At 38.2% G+C, this 20,255-nt stretch overlaps 1 protein-coding gene across 8 annotated transcripts in view; it reads right to left on the minus strand.

Moving 5' to 3' along the window:
* USP54 (ubiquitin specific peptidase 54) overlaps positions 1 to 20,255 on the minus strand; it is a 95,382-nt gene that overhangs the window by 16,391 nt on the left and 58,736 nt on the right. For 6 of the 8 annotated variants that reach the window (XM_052676690.1, XM_052676686.1, XM_052676685.1 and 3 more), the window contains exons 5-14: positions 17,978 to 18,091; positions 17,769 to 17,851; positions 15,294 to 15,399; positions 12,581 to 12,727; positions 10,618 to 10,767; positions 8,972 to 9,140; positions 7,105 to 7,275; positions 2,887 to 3,018; positions 2,265 to 2,645; positions 602 to 834 (exon numbers count right to left, since the gene is read on the minus strand). In XM_052676690.1, the coding sequence (XP_052532650.1) occupies positions 602 to 834; positions 2,265 to 2,645; positions 2,887 to 3,018; positions 7,105 to 7,275; positions 8,972 to 9,140; positions 10,618 to 10,767; positions 12,581 to 12,727; positions 15,294 to 15,399; positions 17,769 to 17,851; positions 17,978 to 18,091 (1,686 nt within the window). The remainder of the gene's footprint in view (positions 1 to 601; positions 835 to 2,264; positions 2,646 to 2,886; positions 3,019 to 7,104; positions 7,276 to 8,971; positions 9,141 to 10,617; positions 10,768 to 12,580; positions 12,728 to 15,293; positions 15,400 to 17,768; positions 17,852 to 17,977; positions 18,092 to 20,255) is intronic. The other 2 variants (XM_052676689.1, XM_052676692.1) reach the window with 1 other exon arrangement.

A 20,255-nucleotide genomic window follows, 5' to 3' on the forward strand; every position in this document is an offset into this window, starting at 1 on the left:
CCAGCCTGGCCTTGAACGCACTCAGGGATGGACATCCACAACCTCCTTGGGCAGCCTGTTCCAGTGTGTCACCATCCTCAGTGAAAAACTTTCTCCTGAAGTGAAAAACTTCCTAAGTTCCTCACCTTCCTAATCTTTGACAAGGTCAAAGATTCCTATGCAAGACTATCGCTTTCTGATTTTGTACGCAGATGCTACGAAACAATGATTTATCTGAAAGAGAATGACCAATCCTAAGTTCATGTTAAACTTGATATTTGAGATTTTAAGTCGTAGACTAAAGGTATGACTATTTCAAATGCATCATTTCAGTCAACATTACACGTCTCATTCATTTATTTGTCTTTTCATAACTCATCATCATCAGTAAATTATCAATATACTGACAAGAAAAGGGATCAATCTCACTCAGATCCGTATTTCCTCTCTATTTCTCCCTGCCTCAATGAACTTGCCTTACAAGCTAGGATGATTGTTTTGTGCTGTTGGCTTGCTTTCGTGGGGCTAACTTTGGCTTCTTTTGTTTTGTTCTACAGCATTATGTAACACAGCAAAACAGAAATGCAGACTTCACTCCAAAAATGAAGTTTGTTAAAATCTACCTGTGGGTGCTTGAGTTTTCAGACAAGGGCATGTCCAGACTAACTGGGCTGCTGCTGTTGCGTTCACTGCTTTCATATCCAGACTCCATCCTCTGTATCAGATGAGGATGTTGATCCATCACATGCTGGGTACCACGGCTTAGCACAGGACGCTTGTATCTGACATTTGATTGGCTTGATCTTGTTTCTTGAACAGTATGTTCCTTGACCTCGTTCTCCATAAGCTCCTTACCTGTTGAGATAAAACAAAATAACCTACTAGAATATCCAGACCTTCAGAGCAGCAAATCTACATATTTTTGCTTCTTGATTATGCTTATACCAGTAGTGTCTTTAAGTTCATTTCAAATTAGAAACAGAAAGCTGAAAAAAACAATTTACAGCATTTCTGTTACTTCTCAACAAATTTGGTTTTGAATCTCTTCCATTTAGCATGTTACCATATTTTCCCAAAGTAACAATCCAATCTGAAAAGAAAATCTCTTCCTCCCTCAACAGTTTGTATCTGCACAAAATCATTTAACAGTATATCCAACTGTGCCTTCAGTAATTTCAGTTTATATTGTACTGTCATATTAACTTCAGATGCTACACTTTCTACCTTTGTCTTCCTGCCATTTACAATGTGATGAGAAACATTTTTATTTACAATTCTTCCTTGTTGATTTTCCTGTATGTTCTCATTTGCCTCTTCGTATCCTTTTTCTTTTTACCTTTTTCCTTTTTTCCCTTTGCTTTTTTATTCCTGTGCTGTTTATTCCTAAGCTGTGCTCTCTTCTACCTTTATCTTCCCTCTATACGTTTATTTTTGCTGCCCAATTCCCTTAAACTTTTAGTTCCTTTCAGTTGGTGACAGCTGCCCCTGCCTCTCAAGGTTCTAAGTTTTCTGCAAGTGTCCTTGTTAACCACCATTCCACTGCCAGTCACACAGATCTCTTCCTTCTCATCTACATGCAGTAAAAAGCAGCAGTTCCAGAAGCATACCAACAAAAAGAAAGAAACTGGTAAACACCTGTGCTCTACAGTGTTAACAGTTTCAGGAATATACACCTCCTGAATAAGAATAAGGTGACTGTACTACATTCATTTACCAATTAGGGGAAGGGAAGCAGGGGGTGGGGCAAGGGGAACAAAAGACGTGAAGTGGTTCACAACAAACTCCTTCACCTTGAAGAAAGAGTAAAAACCAAGGACAAAGTCTCTATATTCAATTTGCATAGCTGCTGCATAAATCATCATAAACAAATGCTGGTAAATCATCAGCTGCTCTTATCCTCATAATGGAAGCTCAGCACTAATGCATGAAGTATTTGCTACGCCATAATTTAAGCCATCATGCAAAAACAATCAAAAGAAAAACCCTGACCAATAAAAAAGGCCACTCCCAAGTAAGGAACTTCCAAATACTTAGCAGTGTAGTATTGAGTCCATTTAAGCAGTACAGACAATAAAGTTTCCCTTATTATTTTCTAAAATGCGAAATGTAACATATGGAAAACAAACAAGTATCACACGTTCAATATCCACAAAGAAGCTTCAAGGACGTGAGTCACTACCAGCCACATTCAAAATTTCACTTCTCTATTTTACTTAAATGAAACTGAATAGCAGAATATTATAAATTCCACACCTCAGTGTAAATCTTTCTTCTCAACCTCTTACCTGCCTCTTCAGAGAAAGGACTAAGTTGAGTGTATCCACAGTGCTTCCTCTTGTCTTTACTGAAGATGCTGTCTATATTAAGAGACTCTCTCTTGGGTCTCCAGCTTGGCCGGTACCTGCTAGATGAACTGGATTTAGACTCACTACTGGTACTCTCAACTTCCCAGTCTCTAGAGTGCACAGAGAGGCTTTTTGAAGGCCGTGTTTCTGCCTGATCCATATGACTCCCTCCATGAGGGGAATTTTGGTTGGTTTGAGAAATTTGCTGTGGTCTGTTGTGGATCATATTGCTCACTGTCTCCTTAAATTCCCTTAGTCTGCTGGTGCTGCTGGATGGCTTGGGGGCAGCTCTGGGGGCTTGTTTCTCCTTCAAGGTTTCTCCTGTAGTTCATAAAAGAGAGAGCAAAAGCCACAAAAATAACTTCAGATTAAGCTAGCAGCCTTATAGCATCTTCATGCAGTTTTTGAAAAGTAAAACAAAAGCAAAAAAAAACAAAAGCAAAAGAAAGAGACAAAATGCAGGCAAAGATGTAACAAACAAGGAGAGAAATGTATATACACAGCGAGGATCTTAAAAATCAGAAAGAGATATTGATATTTTCAATAAAATAGAGATTCTTGCCTTCACTGTGGTATCCTGATGACTGAGTCTCATCTCCTTTTCGCCGAGACCGGCTAGAACTCCTCTTGCGATCTGCCAGTGAGCTCTTTTTGGAAATATGCCTCTGATTACACTCACTGTCAGTCAGGTGCCCTGAAAGGACAGAAGAACACAGTTGAGATGACAAGAGCCTTCGGACTGATTGCTATGTGTGCTGAGAACAGTAGGGCTCTTCTGCTCCTTAGGAGCTGCAGACTGTCCAATGCTAACTGTCAGGTTTGGTTAAGCTTTTCCATCCACAAGTTTCTGGTTTTGTCTCGGAGAAGGGAAGTCTGGTTTATTTTTGTTTGTTTTGTTTTAAGGTTATCAGTGATACATCCCCTCCAATGACTCTGATAATGAGAGATTATCCAAAAGGAGAACTCTAAGGATACCATTTCTTTGCTGTCTGAATACTTGCTCAGTTTTAACAGCCATGAACAAAAAAACTACAGACAGCTTGTTTGGCATTATTCTGTTGAATGAAGGCTTAAACGCATGAGCAAGTCAACGTCCAAGAAAAAAATACTGCACATCATCAGCATCTCTACACTAATTCTCTATCTGCACTCTCTTGGCCTGTAGCAAAGTAATTTGAGTTAGTTTAGGCTACAAGGAAGAAGCCTCAGTTGGCTCTCAAGGGCTAAGCCAGCTAATTCGCATCCGCCACGAGCTAAGAACATACACACATCAACAGCATGGATCAGCTGACACACAACGATGTCCCCTTAACTACAAGCTCACATGTCCTAGCATTTTCTCTTGCATATGATATCTGAGGAAAGTTGGGAATATAAAATGTGACTTAAGAGCATACGACAATTAATTACGTGTTTTTTGTATTACCACTTATTTTCTTAATTTTATAGTTCTCACACATTCACAGTCCTAAGCCTTCAAGCACAAACACACGCATGGCTTTACTCACGTGAGTAGTCCCAAGCAGAGATGCAGGATAAGAAGGGAATTTATGAATAAGCTACAAAGACTTATCTAGCCTTAACATCAACAAATTTCACCTTGTACAGGATGACAGCAATGGAAAAATCTGTACTACTCAACAGTGGATGAACAGCCCCCAGACTATGTAACTGGCTGTTTTGAGCCTGGTCCTTTTCTAGAAATTAACATCAAAATCAACAACATTTAAAGTAGATTTTACAAGTAAAATCGTACTTTCAAACAGTTGAAAAAGTAATACACTCCAACTACAACTGCCACAAAGGTGCTACAAGTACGAGTGGGAAGGAATCCAAACAATAAAAAGCAAGCTACACAAAACTTGTGTTTCTATTCATTTGCAAACTGTACAAAGATTTTGTAGCTAAATTCTTTAGAAATAAAACAAATAAAAGAACTACGGGAATAAAAGAGAAATGCTGACAGTGAAGACTGAAGATGTACAGCATTTAGGTGACTGAGCAAGAAGCAGTCAGTTCTTTGGGAGAAGCCATTTACCCCCATAGCATGGACTGTCATGCATCTTCTAGGGTCTGAAGGAACAGCAATATCTTATACCTTGTAATGGTGTCTCTCAAGATAAAAGAAGATTGTGTTTCACTTCAGAGTGCACAACTTCTCTAGTGAAATTTTTTTCCCTTACAGTTCTTTCAACTTAGTAAGAATGGTTAGTTAGCACTCTTCGTGCCTGCACGAAAGACTAGTTAGCTTAGAGTCTGTCTTCATAGACTAATGAAAGAACATAATTCAGCCTTGTAAAAATGAAGGCTGCTAGCAGTGCATAAATATTTTCTCCTCTTCTCATAAACTGCAAATTTTGTCATAATGTCACTAAATGTTTAACAGACATAGAAGAGATTCCAAGAATCATGAGCCTGCAACATACACGTTACACTACTTGTACCCTCTGGAACAATGACTAAAACGAGTGGAATGCATCAATAGAGGAACTAGCAGTCCCAGAAATACAGTCAGAAACTTCACACTCATTTCATTAACTTCACTAAAATAAAAAGGCAGGATTTCTGAGTGCTCAACTGCACATGTGAAAGTGTGCCTTGCTGAATGTGCTCCTAAATGCCTCATCCTCCACGTGTAGGATTGCTTCAATGGCTTCATAAATGGCAGTATTCAAAAGAAAGTTTCACTGGGTTTTTTTTCTTTTCTTTCTTTTTCTTTTTATTTTTTGTCAGGGAATGGGGGACAGAATATGTTAATAGAGAAAGAATGAAATCAAACAGATTAAGACAGAACATCCACTACTCCCTCCCACGGAAATCTCAGTTGCATGAATAGGGTACGCACATTTTTCTCAGCAGCACAGGTTGGCAGGAGCAAGAGAGGGCTCATGCAGCCACCCTTCATGCTTTCATCCTGAAGAACCCAGGTATCTGAGGTCCTATGACCCAATGCTGGTCCTTCCCAGAAGGGCGATGTGGGATAGGGTCCAGAAAACTCTGGGCTGAAGCAGTGGGGTAAATGGCCATTAAATGTAGAATCCTGCTCTTGCCCAGAACGATTCAATAGCAGCAACAGTTGACAGGTCAATGTGGATGGCTTCTTAATAGCCCCACGGATCACCCTTTGATGACTGAACAGTTGCATAAGTTGGCAGACTGGCTTTTTGGAAAGGTTTCAGGAAGGCAAAAATAAAAGGGGAAAACATCCAGACAGGTGACTAGCTAAGGGGACATACTGACTGTAACTAAAGCAGAATCAGGGAAGATGAGGATGACTGAAATTCGGTGGTGAGAAATGGTCTAGAACTGAAGGGAATAACATAGGACAGAATCAGTGGGAGAAGAAAGAAAAAGAAGAGGAGAGCATCACTAAAAAATGACAGAACAAAAAGTTTATATATCGAACTTAATCTGCTTACATGGTGGCAACCCTCCTACTACCCTCCCCTTCTTTCTTCTTAACAAATAGATTTGTGAAAAATTGTACCAAGAGTAATCTAATACAATACACTTTCTGCTACTTTTGCAGACCATACAAATAATACTTCACCAGCATTTTCATTTTTGGTTTTTCAGTAATCTTTGGATCATCGTGAATTTTGTTTCTTCACCACTCTCCAATTCTGCTCCAACTTTCCCTTCTTTCTCACACTCTACTGAGGACTATTGCCAGAACCTGCAGTGCTAAGTATTTGCTAAAATGTTAGAAGGATCTTCAAGCTATCTAAAACCACAGTTTACAGTTACTTGAACCTCTGCTAAGAATAAAAAGTCTTGAATAACACTTTGAAACATTTTTTTCAGGTTGCAATGTGAAACGCTTGTAACACAGATTGTTTCAAATGGACGAAAGATGTCTAAGTGTCACAAGATGTAACAGCAACTACTTCACAACCAGAAGGACACAGCGGTGTATTAGCTATTGACCCCTGTTGCAACCAACAGTTGCTGATTCAAAGTTATTCCTCTTAGAAAGTCTTTAAAAGAACAATAAAGTAACAACAAACGGATTTAGCAGGTCACATTTCTGATGCTTGAGAAGTGCGTCCTTAACTCATGCACTGCTTTTTCAGAAGTGACGTTAGTACTGCATGCAGAAGCAGGCTGACTGAGATCACTGGCCATGAGTAATACAGATCTAAGCTTGCAGACTGCCAGTTCATTTCTTTTCCGCAAGAGAGTCTTCAGGCAGACTCTTCAGCTGCCTGAAGGAATATGAAGACAGACTCTCTTCCAACTGTATGTTCTCACTTGTCTCCATAGCACAGGCAGGAAATCATCTTATGCTCCTCCCTGGTGCAGTACATACACTGCTATGTACTGCCAACACACACATACACAGGAAGTCCTCGGTACTCAGTTACGGGAGATTCCTGGTGAGAGAAATACCTTTCCCAGGCAGCTGCAACTCCTGAAACAAACTGCCCATAGATGAGTAAGTAGAACACACATCACTTACAAACTGTACAACGGTAGTGCAAAACAAACTCCAAGTTCCAGAATTTTACATGACTAAGAGAGCAGGTAGATAGGGGATAACACAAATAGTGTGTGTAAATTTTTGCCTGGCTAGATGAAAGTCTACAAAAGCCAGCCATACACTTAAAATTATGCTAATCTTAGGCATTACAATGGTTAACTGCAAACCAAAACCATACAGAATAGCAAACATTGTTCACTAGTCTGTTATGGGTTGCATAAAGAGAGATTATTCACTGAGCTCCACTGTAGTCACCATATTTAATGACAATGACTACTGCGATATAAATTTATCTGCTACCTGTGTCCCTGCTGCTTTGAGAAGCTGCATCATTGTCCACGTTGTAAATGACCGTTCCCTGTGAGTCAGAAGAGAAGTGACTGACCACAGACTCATGGTGTGCCTGTTTGTAAGGATAGCTGTCAGTAGAGGAATCTGTTCTGGTATCACTTGAGATGGAAGGTTCTCTCCCTGGAAAAGAAATTAATGTCAAATTTCAATTTCTTGTGGTTAATTGGAGATTCACCAAGTTTTCTGCAATCAAAAAGCAGGTTACTCATCATAACCTTCTGAGTTCTATCTGAAACACCTTTTAACATTTTATATATGTATGCATTTTTATACTTAGCTTCCTGAAGTTGTTTTAGAACACAATAATATTAGATACTGAAGGGACACTGAGCTGAAGCATTCGCAATGTATTTCCTGGAGACCAAGCAGCAGAACTACAAGGCCTGTTTACAGCATATATCAATCTTATGCTTGTAGAGGCGCTCACATCTGATGGATAGCAGTGAAGGGCCTTTCCCCACTCCAGGCTCCCTGGTTTTCTTCAGAACAGGAAGATATATTTATAAATTGAAAGACATCTTGAGTGAGAAGTTTTCTTAACAGCCTTTATTTGCATTTATTTTAAGAAGAGTTGGAGATTTGTTTCATTACTACCAGACCATCAACATATAACTAAGACAACAGCAGATGTTCTCTATTGATTTACTGATTAGGAAGCACAAAGCTAGATATTGTCCATGAAAGCCATAAAACATTCTTAGAATTACAGATGTAAAAATAGGCTAAAAACCCAAGAAAAAGCTGTATTTCTCGTTTTGGCTTTACCTTGTTATTCTTGACAACCAATAAATCCATTCTAATATAAAATATTCTCTGCAACCATCCAAAAACAGAAACAATTTTCTTTGCTAAGCCATTATTGTATAAAATTAAACCCTGTTTCCAGCCTTCACCTTATCTGGATTGAAATTGCACATCTTTCTCTGAATATATCTATTGCTCATAAATTATATTACTGTAGGCTGAGGTCTTACTTTAACATCCAGAATCATCCAGAAATTCAGTAACCCAGCAGCCCATCATACCACTAACAATATGTAGAGCAGTTATCACCTCTGAAGCAACTTATTTGGATACACCTTTCTAATTCAAAGGACTACCTACATTACACAGAACTCAGAAAGTAGAAAAGCATTACTGGCATCTTTAATGTTAAGTCTTACATATCTACAGTTGTAAATTTTTATTTTTTTTTAATGAAAAAGGAATCAACTAAACATCATCTAAATGCATAAGCCTTCGCCAAACCCTTTTCCTTCAGTTTCCCACAAATCAGTCTGTATCTCATACGTTACTTTAAAAAAGACAAGCCAAAGGTTGATAACTGCACTGATTCTTGCCCTCCCTTCCTGCCATCCCCAGTATTTCTTCTCCTTTCCCTCAGATTCTTTCACCATCCCAACAAAGGATGCATTTGTGATGTTTCCTTAATGTTTCTTTTCCCTAACTTCCCTCCCAAGCTTAATTCTGCAGCTTCCTCTGACTGGAATGATTTTATCATTCCATTCCTGATAGAACTACTGATGAATTTATGAACTCAGCCCATGAATTCATCAGTTACTGTTCCTCTTTACAGTCATTTCACAACAGACCCTTCAGTTCTTTTTTCCATCTTTTCTCTAACTTTTATTTTTATGCTTGAGAGATTGCTATCCACTGGAAGAGAGGTTCAAAGGTAAAATACTGTAAATTCTCCTAAGAATTCTAGATCAGCTTTGAAAAGTAACAAACACTAACAGAAACACACTCAAAATAAAAACTTTTCACACACAACACTACAGAGTAAAGGAATAAACATGCAGTCCAGAGCGTTTACCTGAGTCTTCACTATCATAGCAAGTCCTACTGTATTGCTGCAAATCCACTTGAGGGGGCAAGTCTTGTGTTGATACTGGAGTTCCTCGCGGATCAGCATAGAGCAGCAGTAAAGGCTGATAATGACCTTTAATACATTTTGTCACAACATCTTTCCATTTTGGACCAATCTGAATTAACAACAACAAAAAATATTAAGACAACTTTGTCATAATTTTCTACAATAAGGACTCCTTCCCCCCCCCCTCCTCTTTCTTTACTGACATTCTTCAACTTCTGCCACATCCAGTACTGAAGAAGACACCTCAAGACTACTCGTAGAAGTTGAAAAATACTTCAAAAAGGAACATTACTTCTAAAATGTAACTGCAAGCAAACTATCCCTTAAAACTGGCATTTCCATTCCTCTGAGACTCAGCTTATTTGAGAAGTAAATTATCACGCACAGCATCAGCTGATCAAGAACACATTTGGAACACAGTGGAACCAGCTCAGCTAAAACCAAGATATTTACTATTTTGTGACTAAACAACCATTAGTTTTGCTAAAAGTATAACTACAAAAATAATCCTTCCCTTTCAGAGGGTTTGGTTTCTTTGTTGTTACTGGGTTTTTTTTGTTTTGTTTTAATAAAAGGCAGTTCATCCCTTCAAACATTCAAACTTTGCATCAGTCAAAACAAAAGACCAGTTAACAAAGCTCTTTAATCCTTCCACCACCATAAACAAAATGAATGGTAAGCAAAAAATTACATCTGTAGCATGACAGCAAATTTAAGTCAATGCTAACCACTGTGGAGTGTGAACCTCCTCTGCTGCTAAAACAAACTCCATAGCATTTTGAAAAATGAGGTAATTATCATCACTATATCATCTCAGAAATATTCCTCATATACAAATACAGACTTTATTAAATGCACTGAACATCTTTTCTAAAAGAAAAAAAAACTGCTCCACACACAGTTAATTCAACTAAAGCACTGCAATACCTATCACTGGCATTTTTGCTGCAGACAAATGTGACAGAGAACAAATGGAAGGATTAGTTTTCCCTTTGAGACTGTGCTTGGCATGACCATAGGAGAAAATTTTCCTCTCTCATGTTTGAGCCTCCATGACAAGAAGGAATAAAAGGAAAGTGGTGTGAAATAAAGTAAAACAAACTAATGGGATGTAGTAACACTGTGCCAATATTCTAGCACTAGTATATGGAATGTCAAGGACTTCATGATTGGTGAAAAGAAAAGAAAGGAACAAACAAGTGGAAAATTTGTTGTTGGCAACAACTACTGGGGAAGATTGGCATCCAGATAGTTCAACAAACAACCCCAAAAGCCCTCACTAAACAGCAATGCTGCTCCTCAGCAAGGGAAAGAGAAGCATGTTAGCCCTGTGCACAAACAATAGGATTTCAAAAGACATGAAAGGAAGAACATCAGCCAACACAACAACACTAAGAATGGGGCGCTTCTGAGATTTCCGGTATGCTTTTCCAAGAACGCTTTATTTACTCACGAAAAGATACAAAGCTATGGGTTTTGAGTGGGAAAATAGATTAAATTTCTCAAAATCTTTAAAGATCAGTAAAGATTTGTACACAAGTAGTTAGCAAATTTCAAAGAGACTGTTTTTCTAAACATTTTCTTACCTCTTTGACATGAGCATCATCAAAGTACATCCATTTACGAATTTTAGTTTGGAAGAAGAAAGTAGAGTAATGCTTTCCATAGTAACAAATCATTCCCACCAAATACAGCTCTGAATGTTTTGCTCTGTCATCAGTTACTCTGAAGAAGAGCTTCAAGAAGGGAGATAAGGAAATTCAGAAAGTCAGAAATCAATAACATAACACAGCATCTTACATATTGCCTTCCGGTTGAAGACCATAAGGTACTATCAAGAAGCATCAGTTGTTTTTACTTCAAGAGACAGAAAATAAGACAACAAAGACCAAAGTAATTAACCAACATTCAACAAAAATAGAGACATAAACAAGGAATAAACTAGCAACCGAGCAGGTGCTCAAGAATCGAGTCAGTCTTGGAGACTAAAATAATCTATAGAAGCAAAACTGTGCACTGAAAGAAATTATCCACATACTCTGTGTTATGCTTGCTGATTCTATGAAATACTAATTTAATCTGTTATTTCCTCTCTACTTTGTAGAAATAATGCAGCTCTGACACTAAACAGCTGGCATTTATTTATGACTCAAGCAGACTTCAATTTAAGATAATATCATGTAAAAGATGAAATGAACATACCAGCAGGTCAAAAGAACTTGTCCCACACAAAAATCTGTCCTCTGATATTAACTGATCATGTTCTATTTAAAAATATACTGTGGTCACTTTTAGAGCATTTAGTGTCTTACTGTGCAAGTACTGCACTTTGTGTACAATCACATTTCCATCAATTTGCTCTGACTGTAGGTATTTTACTGTACTATCTCAGTGCTACAGTAGGACACAGCTAAAATTCAGTATATACACAATTCAGCACTAAAACATGATATAATTTAGACTAAGTAAATCCTCTAAAAGACAAATCCTATGGATGCTGTGCACTACTTAATTTAACCTATCAGTGAATCAAACGATGTCAGCCATAATCTCTGAGATTGCTCAATTTTAAGTAACTCCTACGCATTACAACTACACATTTAAATTAAAAGGATTAAGAGTTAAATAACCATAAACCATATTTTATCTTCATAAGTAACAGAAATAAACTTCTGCTCTACGAAGTGAAAAGTGTACAGAGGCATTTTAATAAAAATCAGCACAAACGACAACCTAAAATTCCCTTATACATGTTTTTATTCAGACAAACTGTTTTTTGGAGTATTTTTTTCTTATTTTCAAGAACCATACACAATAACTTTATTAAGTTGAGAATATGAAACTATACCAGTACTTTCATAGTTTTTGAGAAGCATCTGGAAGCAGATCAGATCTTTGGATCTGCCCTATGTTTATAGAAGCTGAAAAGGTAAAGGTAGCAACTTTTTATTATTATTCAATCTATTACTATGAACTATTATGTGCAAAGTTGTGCATTTTGAGGTAATTAAAATGCATAGGTCCCTCTGACAGTAATGTTTCCCACTTATTCCCATGAAAACTATAACAAGTGCAAAGACGGTAACACTCTGATAGAGCAAACTCTCAGCTACAAAGCACTATTTTTCAACATAGCCACTACCATTAGCTGTGCATTTTCTCCAGCAACAAAGAGGAGCCTGCATTCTGCACTCCTAAAAATCTGCACCAGAGGAGGCGACCCACTGTCACTGCTGCCACTCCCTCACTGTCACATCCACTGAATGGTCACCATAAACATTCAGCAAGCGCTGATGAATGGCAGTGGGTGCCATTTTTGCTGCATGGAGGAATTCAGTGACATGTCTTTGCTCTACATGCATTTCCATATCAGACATCATTGTGTCAGACTACCCCTCAGCTGCCATCTGTCACACAGCAACAACACGTAACAGAATATCAACAGGAAGGTTCAGCCTCTAAAGTCATACCACCCGCATCTGCCTCTGACATCATGGGCCAACAATAGGAGGCGTTACTTTCAGACCAGACCTCATATGAAATACTCACATCTCCCAGTTTAAGGCAAGTGCCCAGGCTGTGAATAACATCCTCAGCCAGATCAGAGTGGTCTGAATCCCAAACCAGGCCAATGGTGATAATCTGTGGAGAGTTCATCAGCACACGACGAATACGTATCTTTTCTCCACAGTTACTCTGAAATTTTAAATAAAACAAAACATTGAAAATAAATCTGTTTATTGTAATGTTAGTGCTAGGCATTAACAAGTGCAAATTTCAATAGTACAGTTGCCACTGCAGATCTTCATTGCTTATTTTTTGCTTTGTTTTCCTTTTTTTCTTTTCAATACAGCTATCGCTACTTATCAACCAGCCATTTCCCCCCATTCTCTAGTCAGAGCACTTGTTAGAGATAAGCTTGCTTTTGAAGTTGACACACTTCTCAGAGGTTCTTCTGATCCATTATCTGTTGGAATTACAGGCATCTTTAAAGCATCATGAAAAAAACTCCACCCTCTGAATTAAGAGATTATCACTGTAATTCTAGGAAGCAGAGCATTATCTTTTTATTTTCAGGACAACTTGAAAGTTGAACAACTTTGAACTTTTTCTGAAGTCTCATTAGAACACCCGCTTTCCCCCTGGGGTGGGTCACACAAAAAAGATCCCAGAAAGAAAGCATCTTCAAAATGAGAATAGTTTCTCATCACTATGGGGAACAGTTTCTGAATTTAATATTCTCATTTCTGATGCTACAACTCTGGAAACAAGAACATAAGGAGCTCCTTCCCGACAACAGTTTAGAAAGTTAACCAAGTGCATGTGTGGTTGTGGGGTTTTTTTTTCATTCCAGATAGAAAGTTAGAACATTATGATGCTTACACATAGATACCAGACATTTATATCAAAGATCACTACATACACATTTTGCAACAGACATTCAAAGTGCAAGCAATTCTGTGGATTATCTCATCAAAACGAACAAAAACCAACTATCTTACTCTCAAATAGTTGTCATCTTTGCTCCTCCTGCTAACATGAGCATTTTTTGTAAGACAGGAATAATACAAAATTCTAGTAAGTCATGCTAGTGAAGCTTCCAGTAGTCCAGCCTTAGCTAAACATCAGTAAGAATATTTTCCCAAATAAACTAAGGAAGGGTCAGCAAGAGCTGGCAAGCAATTTCACCCAGCTGTTTATTTACAGTTACAAACCATCTTCATCTTACAAAACACCAGTCTTAGTCTTTCTACTAAATAATCATGTTTTAGTTATTAAATATCTTAAGACTTCTGTTGTTTCTTAAAACATGAGCATCTTCATTTCCTTTACTGAGATAAGTAAAACCACATATTCACCAATACCTCCTAAAAAAAGAATTTAATATTTGAATGGAGACTAAAAAGGAATGTTTCAAAGTTAGAAGCTACAGAGGGCTGGTGGGGAGGGAGATATTCATAGAAAGGAAATGTGTACAGCAGCCACAGGGAATGGACACGAGATTCCTGCACTGCTGGACTTCAGGCTCACGAGGCACTGAACAGTGGCATTACACAAAGCAACAACTATGCAGCTATTCTCTGCATCAGTCAATACGTAAAGAAGTTTGATGATGGCTGTTACACACTTAAAGCTCTGGATCTGAATGCACCCAAATTAATAAGATATGAAACTTATTTTAGAACCAAATCAAAGCCTTATGATTTGAAGGGGAAAAGGTTAGTTTTACATAAAACCATTTTTATTTTTCTCAAGCTGATTTATTGGATTTTTACTGTGTAGCAGTATGCATTTCTAGGCAATAACATTTTTAAGAACAGCAGCCTATGTTTATCAACTTAGCATATACAGTAATTGTTTTTAAAATGTTATGTACCAGTTAAATGCAAATCATCACACATTTTCTGGTCAGCATCTCCCATACTCTGAACAGTATACTTCATTCAGAAACCTGAAACAATACCTTCTCAGGTTTTCTGGGATGGTTCCTGCCTTTGACACAGCTCTCGCAGGTATACCGGCTAGCCTACAATCCCTCATCGTTGGAATAACCTCTGACAATAAGTGTCTGTTCTTTTCTCTTCCCCTCTGATCAATTTTGGCTACATGATGCAAGTATAGTACCAATAGGAAAATTTATTCCAACTGAAAAATTGTGAATGGAAGATTACCCAGGCAAAACAACTGACCTTCTACAAGCAATTGTAGTAACTGGCGCAAAAGTTATACTACTTGTGCCACAACATGATACTACTGGCAAGATTCTTTAAGAAATAAGTAAATCTTTTCTCATGCTCATTACAGGTGGTACACACTGCTTTCATAGGAAAAAAAACAAACACCAGAGAAACTGGATGAATTTCTGGAACACTCCTTCTAGAAAGCCTAGTTACTCAAAACCACTGCCAACATGCAGATCTCCCATAAAAAGATAAAGTTTCCACATTCTCTTTCACTTCTGTTTCTTTAGTCAAGAAATTTCTTCATAGGATCAAAGAATAATTGTAGCTTCATACGTTGGCATTGGAGGCTTTAAAAATCTTCAGTGAGGCACTCAGCATCAGCAGTTTTCTTTTTCTTCATTAAATAATTGAGAAGTACTGAATTCAAACCCAAAGAAAAATCTCATCTATCCTTTTCCTTAACATTCCTTTGACCTATATCTTGAAAAATGCTCATGAGTTAAAAAATACACACCAGTGTAATCTGTTAATTCTTCTGTCCTGTCTGCCCTGCTCAGAAGAAAACAAAACATACTAACCGGACAATTTCTCAGGTCTCCCATAGTGCTGGCATTCTGCAGTAGCTCTCCAAACATATCTGGAGTGGGTTTCTCACGTCTCTCCAGCATACAAATAGCTTGATTGCTTTAGCATAAAGGATAGGAAACAAATTTTAACAAAACCAGAAAAATACAAAGCACATTAAGAGTGTTTCGCTAAAAGGCTGAGAACCTTAAATTGCACAACACTTTTTATATTTAAGGTTGTAGTACAGAAAAAAAATCATATGATTAAAGATGCTCCACTTCAGCAACCACATTAGTGAAGTAGCACAGTAAAGCACACCCTTACTGAAGAAACTACAGGTGAAAAATAGTGCAGTATTCAATTGATGTAATTGTCCATGTTAAAAGAAAAGTAACAGTAAGTACACAAGAATACGAATGGCCTCAAGCTTAAGAGCCATGTCTGAAGAGGTAAATAAACATACTACTCTTTTGGGGCTTTTTTTTTTTTTAATTATGTGCAACTCAACATTATTGAGATTTTTTTAATATAAAGTATTGAATACAGTTTACATGACTATTTTGCTGCTCTTCTAATACATGTCAGGTAGCAGCCACGAGGAAAAACAAAGTATTGCTTTACATTACTCAACTAACAGTTTTCAAGACAACCTTTTGAGGCTATGCCTCTCATGCAGGACAACAAATGAAGAGTTTTTCATACCAGCCAAAATTTCAAAACAGGAGCAAACAACAGTTTTGCCTCTAGTATGTTATGGCAGGTTTTAACTGAGCAGCAAGGATGAGAAAAATCAGCTTCCCTCTTCTACAATTCATTCAGCAGAACTGTAACAGAACTAGAGCAGCAGTTCCTTTAATGAAAAGTCATGGCAGTCAGCAACTAGAAAGGCCAAGTGTTATACCCATCTTTATCACTGACAAGAAAGAGTAATCAAGGAACTGAGACTGGTCAATCTTGCTCTAGTACTTGGGGAGACTATGGACCAATATCCCCTTGGAAATCACCTTGTCATAAGAATGATAAGAAGGTGAATCACAACTGTCAGAAGATTTCCCACCGACAAGCTATGCATGACTAAGTTGACTAATTCCTATCACAAAAAGATAAGCTCTATTGACAAGAGGAGGACAGTGAGTTCTCATTTGGTCTCTAGCAAGACTTCTGAGTCTTCTATATTGTTCTTGTGGCCGAACTGGGAGGTGTAGACTGCAAAGGTAAACCCTCAGAAAGCTAACTGCATCTTGGGCTGTATCAAAGGAAAGGTGGACATCAGACCAAGGGAGACGACTGTTCCCCTCTGTTCCGCCCTGGGGAGGCTTCATCTGAACTACTTTGTCCAGGTATGGAGCCCCCAGCAGTAGAAAGATGTGGAGTTGTTGGAGCAGGTCCAGAGGAGGGCCAGAAAGATGACCAGAAGGCTGAAATGCCTCTCCTATAAAGAAAGGTTAAGGAAGCTGGGCTTGTTCAGTCTCGAGAAAAGAATGCTTGTGGAGACCTCACTGCAGCTTTCAAGTACCTCAGAGGAGCTTACAAGCAGGAGGGAGACCAACTTTTTACAAGGTCTAATAGTGACAGGTTAACGGGGAGGCAGTTTTAAACCAAAAAAGGGGAGATACAGATGTTAGGGGTACATTTTTTACTCAGGGGATTGTGAGGCACTAGACTAGGTTACCCAGAAAAGCTACAGATGCAGCTCCCTGGAGCAGACTCTCTGGAGGTTCAGGGCCAGGTTGCATGGTGTGAACTGATCTAGCTCCTGATTTAGCAATTGGCAACCCTACTCAAGGCAGGGGGATGGAACAGTGTGATCTTCACGGTCCCTTTGAATCCAAGCCATTGTATCAATACAAAGTGGACCAAAACATAGCTGGAACTTCAGGCTCACAGAATCCGCAGTCTGTAGTGTGCACTCATAGTGATGAATGCCAACAAAATTACTGGGCTTTAGCATGCAAGTTGAGCAAAGTAATTACTTCTCCCTATTCAGTAACCACAAGGACACAACCAGAGCATTGTGACATTACTTTTATGAGCCTCCCACCCCCTTCCCAGGACAACAGATGTATGTGGAACTGGACTGGAATAAGTCCTGCAGAGAGCCAGGAAAGGGTTGGATATATGGGGAAAAAAGAAATAAAAATCACACTGAGGGGCAAAGCTCTGGAACAGCCAGTCCAGAGAGACAATGCAATTTCTATCCTTGAACCTTTCCAACACTCAGCTGAGCAAAACTCAGAACAGACTGATAAAGCTTTAAGTTAGCTCTGGTTTGAAAGGGAATATGGACTAAATAGAAAAGACGCATTGAACCATGCCTAAGTTATTTTCTGTTCCACTAAACTCTCATGCCCTTTGCAGTGGTTATAAAGGCTCCACCAGCTCTGAACAAATCATCTTCCGGACAATTAGCGTTATGAAGGTGAAGATCAAATGGCAACAGTAGCATAAATAAGTTCTCTTCCCTGTAAAAAAAAAATTGAACTCACCAAAGCGATGTTGTGGAGATATAATGTACCATCTGGATGAAAGGTAATGGGTCAGAAGTGGCACCACAGCTGGTACAAACACACTAAAGAGAAAGAAAAAGAATTGTATAGGTAAGATTTTTTTTTTTTGCTGGTCCAAAGCTACACGTCTTCAGATTAAAACATGAGGCTGAGAAGCGGCGATTTGTGTAAAACACGCATCATCTCACCTGCTCAAACAAAGTCATTGCAAACTTCTGATGCGAAACACAATGTGGTGCAGTGCAAATATCTTCCTTTGTCTCATCCGCAATGTGGAAGTGAATTCGCATTAGCAGGTTTTCCTAGTGCAAGAGGCAAGAAAGAGTGGAGAAGTAGTAAAAGAAAATGGTACATCCGACTTCTAAATGCTACACCAAATAACCATTTCTTTTATTTACTGGAACAGCTGAAGATTGTCATTGATCATTCTGCCCAATAATCAAATGTGAATGGATTTGACCAAATGGAGCAGATAGAACAGCTCCACAATTTTACATTGGTTGCTACTAAGTTCTCCTCATCAGCACCAAGTAACCCTAAATCAATTTCTGCACTCCACAGGAGTTTCAAAATATGACAAATAATCTACATTCTATGAAAGAGGGGGAAAACTACTACATGAAGAAGTAGATTAAGTTCCACGTGAAATAAAAGCACTGAAAATTTTCTGGACAGTGTCATCTGTTTTAAATAAATCTGAGGATTTATTTTCCTCTCCTCACATTGCTAGCAACATTTAACTGGAACGAACAGCAGAAATCTGTCTCTTCCAGCAGCAGTTTTCACCACCAGCATGACTTGCACTGATGGTTGATAAACACGCAGCAATCAGGTGAAGATTAATTACTAGGCAAAACAGCTCTGTCCTAGTACAATTTCCCCCTAACTCAGGAATCTAAGATCTTCTTCTGCCACTTAAACTAAATCTCTGCCTTTAGGGCAGAAAAGGTTAAGTGAAAAGCTTTGGAATTATCTCTGCTTTAAAGCTTAGCCTCAAAACAGAACTTCTGTCAGTTTTAACTGCTTTCATGCCAGTACAATTAACCTAACAAACATGACTGTGGTAACTCCTCCTGTAATATAATATGAGCTATTTAGATTAGATTTCTCAAGAAACAGACTAAATCTGAAGTTCCCATGTTGTACTACATACAGACCTCTGCACATGCTCAGCTGCACACAGATTTGACAAAGCTGTGTTGACAGTCTCCTATACAGGCCCATCTCTTTTGTTTCACTTTGAAGCTTTATTGTTACAATCTACCCCCATTTTGAGCAAGCCTATTAAACTATACTGTTTTTCTATACCATTACTCTGCCATGGTACTCCACAAACATAGAGTAGCTTGCTATCATAATTCCATTAGCAGTCCATTTAGTCTAAGAACTACAATAGTTCTATGAATTTATCACTTCACAATAATTCTCTACATTGCAACTGTCAAATTAGGCAGATACAGGAAATGAAAGATTTAATACATCCACTCTGAATGGCATTCTGCCTGAGCTTTTACACTGTAGTAGTAAAACCAACGTTTGTAATTGGATTAAGAAGTAATATCTTCCTTAACATCCAGGTAGTATGCATACACCCACAGACACCATTTTCAAGAAGGAAAGGAGTCAATAGTTCAGAAGACAAAAGTACCTCCTACTTACAGAAATACATGAAAATAAAGAAAGAAAAGAAGAAAACATGAACATAAGAGAAGAAAAAGTTCCTATATAGAAAAAAAAAATCACAGTGAGTCAAACTAAAGATTTAGGATTTGTGTGTTGACACCCAAAATCCTTTTCTACTTTTGAGGTGATCCTTAAAACTAACATCCCAAATCACTCTTGCAGTGCCTACTGTATCGATAATATCACCTAAGTGAAGATGATAAAAGAGAACAAATCTCATTGGACACGTACAGCCTTGTTCACAGAATTGCTAGCACACAGTTCTGGCTGGACAAAACATCTTCAGTGAACAGTAACAGTCAGAATGGCACAAAAGTGAAGCAAGAACAAGAGAAGTCAATGGTCCTAGCCACAGTATAATACAGAGTATTTTTTCAGTGCACGGTACTCCTTTTAGTACTACCTGAACGAACTTTTCTTCAAAAAGCTTAAAATTCAGACCAGGCTTGCAATATAAAATTTTGAAAGGTATATCTGCTAAGAGAAATTTGGGAAGAAGAGGGCCAGGGCAGGACGTGGCAGATCTTCACCAAGATCTTTGCCTATATAAGGGCTATAGAAGAAGATAAGCCAGCAACCAACTGAAAATTTTGTTGGTGCAGATGAGAAAGCTTGATTACTTTCTTTGATTGAGTGCATTATGTTTGTGAGGTTTTAGTATCATACCCTGTACCAGAATTTTGAAAAGCATGGAGACAATTTTTTATTAACAACACAATTTCCATCAAACATATACTTGAGACTACCAGCAGAATATTTGAGAAACCAAAATTTAAGTATTGA

This window comes from Tympanuchus pallidicinctus, unplaced genomic scaffold (assembly GCF_026119805.1).
Source record: "Tympanuchus pallidicinctus isolate F22 unplaced genomic scaffold, pur_lepc_1.0 scaffold16, whole genome shotgun sequence".
NCBI classification, from domain to species: Eukaryota; Metazoa; Chordata; class Aves; order Galliformes; family Phasianidae; genus Tympanuchus; species Tympanuchus pallidicinctus.